At 38.7% G+C, this 8,786-nt stretch overlaps 1 protein-coding gene across 3 annotated transcripts in view; it reads right to left on the bottom strand.

The window, feature by feature from the left end:
- Positions 1-545: 545 nt before the first annotated feature.
- The window catches only part of THSD4 (thrombospondin type 1 domain containing 4), a 680,148-nt gene continuing 671,907 nt past the window's right edge, over positions 546-8,786 (bottom strand). For all 3 annotated transcript variants that reach the window (XM_075897742.1, XM_075897743.1, XM_075897744.1), the window contains one exon: positions 546-8,002. In XM_075897742.1, the coding sequence (XP_075753857.1) occupies positions 7,860-8,002 (143 nt within the window). In that variant the 3' untranslated portion in view covers positions 546-7,859. The remainder of the gene's footprint in view (positions 8,003-8,786) is intronic.

The raw sequence follows: 8,786 nt of genomic DNA, 5'->3' as shown, positions 1-8,786 counted from the left end.
AAAAAGTTATCAAGGACTTGGAAGGGTTGATATTGGAGGAAATATTAAAATAATTATTGCTATAGATGTATATGCAACCTAGTCAGAGAACCACTGGGGAAATATGCTAATCAAACAGTAAAGAAGAAATGTGTATGCAGGAAGTTAGAAGTTATAGAAGAAAAGTGAGCAAAGGAAATGTAGGCTCGATAGCACAAACTGCTTTCTAATGTGGAGGTCTGTAGGAATCTTCTGAAGCAAAGTGGCAGGAGAAAATAATTTACAAATGGGCAATGTGAATGAAAACATACTGTGAGAAACAACCTGGATCGGAGACAGAGAGGAAACGACTCCCCCACCCCCCGTGTCTTATGTGTATGATTGTTTATCAGGAAATCAGGATGTCACTGTCAATATTCTATAAGGTTATGCATAGTGTTACTAGATCAAGCATGTTTATTAGCTCTCTCCAGGGATCCACTCATCCTTTGATACATGTGTTTAACTCCTATGTACAGGAGTTATCTGGGGTTCACCAAACAGGAAATAAACCATATCACAGTCACTGATCTTTAATTACTTTATTTTTCACAACAATAAAAAATAAATTAGTCATAAACAAAAATAGTTAAATTTTTCCATCCGAGAGAAAATGTATACAATATGAAAAGGATGCTGTACAATTCTGGTTCAGGTGCATTGCCAGGGATACAAATTCCTGAACTAGTCACAAAGTACTTTAACTTATATCCCCCCTTTAAATCCACTGAAGGACCTGACTAATTAGAAAATTGCAAAATGGTAACTATGGATTTACAGTATGACATAAGCTATACAATATATTATACAATTCTATGAAAAGTTGGGTTAGTATGATGAAAGTCCAGGACAAAAATATAGATGGCATATGTAAATAAATACACATCAAGTCCCTTTAATAAAAATCTGCATATTCTAAATAATTGAACTATTTTGGTGCAGTGGCTTGTTCTATAGACATAGCTCAGAATACATATTTCCTATAAACATCTTGTATTTACAAAGAACAAAAATAAGTTATAATAAAGTATATCCTTCTGCCCAGACAGATGACTGGGTTAAGGTGAACTATAAAGTAATTTTACATATATAAAGGAAGTTTTTATGCATTATTCAAATTGAGGCTTGATGATCTACACACTTAAGGCCCTAGTCCTTCAAGACATAGTGCTGGAGCTACAGGTGATGGGGGTGTTTCTGCACCCCCGGCTTGAAGTAGTTTCCATCATATACAATGGCTCTCAGCAACTCCACTATACAAATTGTTCCAGCACCCCTACTTCATGATGCCCCTAATGACTTCAGGGAGGGTCAGCAAGGGCACCTAGGTCTACCCATGGTGAGCTCATTGCAGGGTCAGTTCTGAAGAGACCCATGCAAAGCACCATGACAAAACAGACTAACAAAAGCAATGTTGGTAGAAAGGTCACTGGGGAAGTATTGAATGTTAAAGGAGATAATCAAGCCCCCAAAATAATGGGAGTTTTCATTTTCCAAACCATTACAATTCCAAGGAGCTTCCATTTAAAAATATTTAAGTAATAGCACTATAGATCCTTGTGTTTCATTACAAGTTGACCAGCCAAATTCAGAGCTAGTATTAGTGGATGCATTTTCTAATGAGATTGCAAATGCTTTCACCGGATCAGAATAATTGTATCTTACAATGCAAAGTAATTGGCCCTATTTAAAAACACTAAAGATGAAAAGTTAGCACTCCTCCCCCGCCACACACACTAATATATTCTGTAAGCCATGTTAGGAACAAAGGAAGTTTACTTTCAGCATTCACTGTTTGAAGTTCCCAATTAACTGTCAAATAGACTGATCACAAATCAATTTATAGAGAGGAGCCAAATGGCATTAAACACAGCTGTTCTATAAGAACCAAGTCCTGCAATTATTTTGATTTATTTTTTTGCTATTGACTCTATACCTGATTGCTCTAATGGAATTTTTAAAACAGTAGATGCTGTATGAGAGAATACTAGAACAATACACACTTTCATAATTGTGCAATTATAGGTACTCTGGGTTCATTGCCCAGGAATTCATTCAGTAGTTAGTTTAATAAAGCAAGCCACTAAGGGTTCAGGAGCTGGTTGAACTAGCAGGAGTCTGCTAATAACTAGTCTTATTTCTGATGCAGACTGATAAAAACCTATCTTGTTCCCTCATGCTATAAAACTAGTATTAATTTCTGCACCTGTGCCAGCTAGTCAGTTCAAAGGAAACAAAATCACTTAGCACTGCTCTGAACATGACAATTTCTTGCTGAGTAAGAAGGTATGGCAGTAGCTATTAGGCCCCCAAACCTCCTGAATATGAACAGTTCCACTGAACTTAGCCAAGTTGTGGTGATCTCTTCCACATCTGCCTTCTTTATGAACGTCTCTAAAATAATAGTAAGTGTTTTTCTACTTAAAAGAACCAAATCTTGGGTCTGTCCCACTTGGTCATGGAAATGGGATCATATAAACATTGGAAAACAACATGAATGCAAAACCCTGTTTATGCAACCTGATGTACTATGCCCCAAAGATAAATCAATCCCACTACATTAAGTGTAATTAATTGTATGTGTTTTGAAACCAGGGCTGGGTTGTGTGCTCTACACTCTCATTTTTGCATCACTCCTCAAACTCTGCCTCTCTCATGTAAGATCAGCAAAATGGGTTCTCTACAGATGTGTGAGAAGTCAGATGGGGGGCAGAAAACTTTTGCCTGCGCGCCCATGGTTGTATGCTGTCAGCAGTTTGCTTTATACTGACAATCCACATATTCCCCACATGCTCTGGTCTTCTATTTATCCCAGATCATGTGACCTTAAGAATTGAATGATGAGAAGTAATGTTTTTCTACTACGTATTAACACACTATACAAAAAGCTGGTATTCAAATTCATGAGCGTGGTTGTACACTTGCTTATGCTTGTTTTATACCTGTGTAACTCCATTGAGCGGATTAGCGCCATTTCTGACTTACTTCAATGATAGTGAAAGAATTAGGAATGATACATGGTTTCAGGCTAAACTGGTTCAAACACTTGTTATAGCTAAAATGCAGTAACTGCTTTAAACAAATAGTTTTAAAAGTGCACTTCATGTGACAATGTAATATTACTACAGATAATTTAGTCCTTCTATATCAGTGTGCAGAGGAAAGGAGAGTGGACGAGTGTATATCGAAGAAACATGCATCATTATTATAGTGAAACTTGCCAGTGACAAAAAGAAATTAATCTGGCCACAATCAGGGTCACTCCTTACTAAATGGTGTTTAATTAGGTGAGATTTGATTTGGCAAATCAAAAAGTAAAGAAGTTAATGAGGGCAGACAAACAAGCTTTCATGGAGGACCTTGCAACAAAAGCTGAAGATGAAGCTCATCAAGGGGAGCAAGGAAACATGTCCAGAATCACCAAACTTGTTTGTGGCAAGTATCGTGGCAGGACAAGTGCCCCCATTAAGGACAAACACAGGCAGTTACTATCAACAGAGAAAGATCAAGAAGCACGCTGGACAGAACATTTCAGAGAGGTTCTGAATAGACTACCACTTGAAGAAGCAGCGGACATTCAGGAAACTGAGGAGGAACTGGATATTAATATTGATCCACCAGAGAAAGAAGAAATCAGTGCAGCCATCAGATCCCTGAAAAATGGCAAAAATCCAGGACCTGACAACCTGGACACGGAGTTGTTTAAAGCAGACACAGAAGTTTCAGCCACCATTCTCCAACCACTGTTTGTAGCAATTTGGGAAGGACAACAAATACCCAAGGACTGGACCAAAGGAGTCATCATCAAGATTCCTAAGAAAGGAGCACTCAGCGACTGCAACAATTGGCGCGGGATCACCCTTCTATCTGCACCCAGCAAGATCCTAGCCAAGGTCATCATCCAGCGGATCTCAGATGCTGTTAACAAGTCTCTGAGGAAAGAACAAGCCGGATTTCACAAGGGAAGAGGATGTATAGACCAGATTTTCACCCTGAGAAACATCATAGAGCAGTGCACAGAGTGGCGGAGACATTTGTACATTAACTTTGTTGAATTTGAGAAGGCTCTTGACAGCATACACAGAGAAAGCCTTTGGTGCATTCTGAGAGCCTACAGAATCCCTCTATAAGTGGTCCAGCTCATTAAGAGTTTTTACAGCAACTTCACATGTAGCGTGGGATACTGCGATCTGTCTTTCAAAGTCAAGACTGGGGTCAGACAAGGATGCACTACTCTTCAATGTGGTGATCCACTGGGTGATGCGGAGAACAACAGCAGATGCGTCAAGGGGTAGCAGATGGACACCTTTTTCCACATTGGAAGTCCCTGACTTTGCGGATGACCTTGAGTTGCTTTCCAGTACCCATGAACACATTCAGGAAAAGACACAATGGCTATGCACCTTTGGATGCCAGGTTGGACTAAGAGTTAGCCAGAAGAAAATAGAGATTATGATTCTCAATATAGATTCGCCAGCACCAATCAAGATAGATGATGCAGACTTACCCAGCACAGACAGCTTTATGTACTTAGGCAACATCATCCGCCATGATGGAGGCACCAAGAATGACATCCAGAGCAGACTAAGCAAGGCGAGAAATGGCCTCAAGAGTATGAACAAGGTATGGAGATCTACACAGTACAGTGTCCTCATCAAGCTTAAGCAGTACCAGAGCTGCGTCATATCAACACTATTATACGGCTCAGAGTGCTGGCGGATGACAGAGTGCGACCGTGCCAAGCTCTCATCCTTTCATACCACCAGCCTTCATAAGATACTTAGCATTTTTTGCTGAAAACAATCTCCAACCATGACCTGCTTCTGCAATGCCACCAGGAGGACTTGACCACTATCATTATGAGAAGATGCTGGAGATGGATAGGGCATGTGATGAGAAGGGAGGCAGACGCCATTGTAAAGGTAGCACTTCACTGGATGCCTGAAGGACGACGGAAACGTGGAAGGCCCACGACTACATGGCGGCGTACTGTTGAGGCAGATATGAAGAGAATGAACTACAACTGGGACACACTGGAGAAAATGGCCAAAGACAAACAAAAATGGAGAATCTTCATTGCTGCCCTACACGCCAGCGAGCATAATAGGCATTAACTAACTAATACTTCTTAACAGTACATATGAAAATTGGCCTTACATCAGATAGCGGGGTTTATATAACTACATATAAGTCACCACATTCAACTAAGAAAGCAATGAACCTGAAGAGCAATACAGGGTTTTTACTTAGAATCATAGAACAGAACTGGAAGGGACTAGTCTCCTGCCCTCATGGCAGGACCAGGCACCATCTAGACTAAGGATGTTAAAATGCCATTATCTGGCCAATGGTATAGTCGACACAATTTGTATCGGCCATACGACTAGTTGACAACCATTGCTGTGCAGAGTCACAGCGGAGGTAGAGCTGGGAATAAGCAGTCCTGGCTCGTGCCAGCTTCGGCGTCACCTGCGCTGTGGCGCTGCATTTCAAATGCAGTAGGAGCTGCTGGGCTCTTACTACATCTAAAATGCAGAGGCACAGAGATCAGCACCAGCCAGGCCTCCTCTGTCCTAGCCTGCACTGAGTACAGCAGCCCCTTTGGCTCCTATCAACTCTGCCTTCTTTAATGGTAAATTAATGGAGCCCACAAAAAGATAAATCCCTATAAGCCATCCCAACTGCCATACATTCAAGAGCAAATCATTTTATAATTTGCCTAAAAACCCTGTAAAGCACCATGTTCACATACTTATCTACCAACTCACTATTTGGCTTAAATTATTCACTTTATCCACAAGTACATAGATGCGAACTATTTATGGGTCATATGTTATTGTTGTGTGAACTATAATTTCTTTCTTCATTGGGGAAGCAAATAAGCGTTACATGCTACAGATCCTTCCCTAAGGCTGATGAAATACACTTTCCTTAAGGCAAAAGAGACTAAAAAAATAGTTTAAATATGTCAGGATTTGTTGCAATGTGACATTCATCTAAAATTTATATTTTCTATCTTTGGAAATTTGACATTTGCTTATGCTTCATTTTCTCTCCATAATTCTTTGGTCTAAAATCTACTGTAACCAGTGTAATTTCAAATCTTCAAAGGGATCATTAACTTTAAAAAGTTATATAATTACCCTTTTGAATTCCATACCGGTCTCCCATTGTTTAATCCAATTAATTAAAGGATAAGCATAATTCTAACAACATTTAATGGCTCCAGTCACAAAGAATCATTATTGTGACATCAAATTTTAGAGACAAAGAAGAACTTCCACTGATTACAATGATGTTCTCCTGATCAAACACAGATAGTAATCAACACAGGAGTAGCATAATAGTCAACAGTAAACATGTATCACATATAAATGGGATTAGCTGGCACCCATTTATATCTGGATATTTAAAAAATGGACTCAGGAATAAGGATTTCACTTGGGTTTGGAGTACATTCCAATGAGTAATTCAACAAGCAAGGTATTTCCCTCCTCCTCTCCCCAAGAGAAGTCTGTGCTACTATTTTAAACAGACTCAATAAAAATGGATGAACTCTGAAATTTTCAGGTAGTTTAATACCTTTAATCTGCAATGAATGCCTTTAATCTGCACTGAATGCCTCATTCTGTTTAGCTCTCCCAAATCCCAGGACTGAATACAGCAAGTGTAGAAAATGAAAGCTCATCTAACCCCAGGTGCAAATCTGTAACCACTCTTGAATGGAACAGGACGAGATGGTGTAAACAGATGCTATTCTTTAAGTGTAAGTTTACTGAGGAACATGGCAATACAGGATGAAAGCAAGACAAGTTATAGGGTAATAAGCCTTCAACAGCTGGGCATCAGGATTTCCTTACTACAGACAAGACTCCTTTGGTGGCAGCTACAGAAACAGGTGGCAATCCTAACAGAAGTTTATACACATTTGAAATGATCAAGTTACATGATGATCAATTCTGAAATGAAAAATTATTCTGCCATGAGCTTGCTATATCATGGGGGAAGATCCTCTGCTGGTCTAAACTGACAATTTAGATCAGCGTAGGAATGTCACCCATGAATTTGAGCTTCCGCTATTTGCTTCACAGGTTAGAGAAGACTTAAAGGACTTAAGGGCACTGTGTAGGGTAATATATTGCTTTCAACACCCATATAAAATATAGGCTATAACTTTAATGCACTAATTTATGAATTCGATACAAGGCACTTACAGGCAGCCAAAGTTTGTGTACATTTGCTGCTTTGTTGAAGGCAGAAAGTGTCACTACAGCAGAGAATGCTTAACCATGACACTAATTTAGTATGAAGGGTTGAGGTAATTAAACACAGGTATTAGGGTGCTGGGCAACTGATCTTAAGTGGGTCGTAAGAGTGCTGTTTTGTTTTGCTTTTTGACATAACACTTCTAGTGTACATGTTCTATAGATCCCATCTTAAGACTGAAACACCAAAAAAAGGTTGGCACTCAGCAAATAATGGTGTTACTGTGCCTGTATTGGTCAAATATCTTCAATAAATGCATTTGACTGAGTTTCCTTTTGTTCAGTTCATAGTAAGCAGGGTGGGGCGATTTCCTTAAATAACAATTATTTGATGAACAGATGCATACAATAATATCAGTAAAAATAATGCTTTAAAAATCATGGTTTTACAATGAACATTTTAAAAAGCCAGAAAGCTCCTATTATATGCTGCATGTTATGTGTGAGACATAACCATAGTCTTGATGTGCTCAGCAATATGGGAACCATCTCTTTAAAGTAGAACCTGTTGTAGTCCAAAGAGTAACACTGTTTATGTTCCCATATCGAAGTTAAACATGGGTGATGGAGTAGTTGTTATCTGCGTCCTAGAAACCCTGATTGTCTGTTGGCCACTCTTAAGCAAGATGCACAACAAGCTGTCTTGTAATAGGTATAGACACAGAGCCGGGCCTGTACCACCACATTGCAGTTGTAGTATTTGTCTTTGCAATTTTCATCTGGGGGAAAAAAAAGAGAATTACAGACCTTTATGAGTCAGAAAGATTAAGTTATCACAACAGATTAAGGTAGATTGCAAATTTATTTTTAAAGGTTCAGGTGAAAAAAAGCATTTATTTAAAAATAGCCTACTGATGTACGTAAGTTAGATTATTAAAACTACAAGAGATTTTTAAAATTAGAAAAAATTAGAAAAATGTGCATGTTTTAAAAATCTACTTTACTTTTAATGATTTAAGGTTGCTTTTTACACTTACTTTGCCTTGAATAATGAAAATAGACAGTATTTATAGTCAGGTGTGTGTCATTTTCACTTTGCGGCATGGTATTTATGGTATTACCTGAGAATCAGAGTGGTTAGATGGCTAATGCTTCAGGGGGATATTAACAGTAATGCCAACCTCCAAGCACTGAAAAGTTATGTGTCAGGCTTCCCACAATCACAAGACTATGATTTGAGACTTTTAAAAATAATAAATGTTGGGTTTACACTTTTGCCTTTTGGGTTCTGAGCTGCAAGGATGCATTCCACTCACATTTAAAAACTCTTAGGGCTAGAAACGTGCCTTTTTGATGAAAACCGATAGATTCTTATATAATCACATAACTCCAGAAGCAGGAGTATTAAGAAAAAGATCAAACAGCACAAGACACACAATAAAATCATTAGACTTGTCGGTATTAATTTGTTTTAAACAAAACTGCTTCCACTGGGGAACAACAACTATATCAGTCTTAGGCCACAAAATCGTTACAAAAATTTAAATTTATGAACAAATTTGA

The sequence above is a fragment of the Pelodiscus sinensis genome, chromosome 14 (genome assembly GCF_049634645.1).
Source record: "Pelodiscus sinensis isolate JC-2024 chromosome 14, ASM4963464v1, whole genome shotgun sequence".
Taxonomy (NCBI): domain Eukaryota; kingdom Metazoa; phylum Chordata; order Testudines; family Trionychidae; genus Pelodiscus; species Pelodiscus sinensis.
The sequence above is the reverse complement of the archived record's forward strand: the minus strand, read 5'-3'. Positions and strand labels throughout refer to the sequence as shown.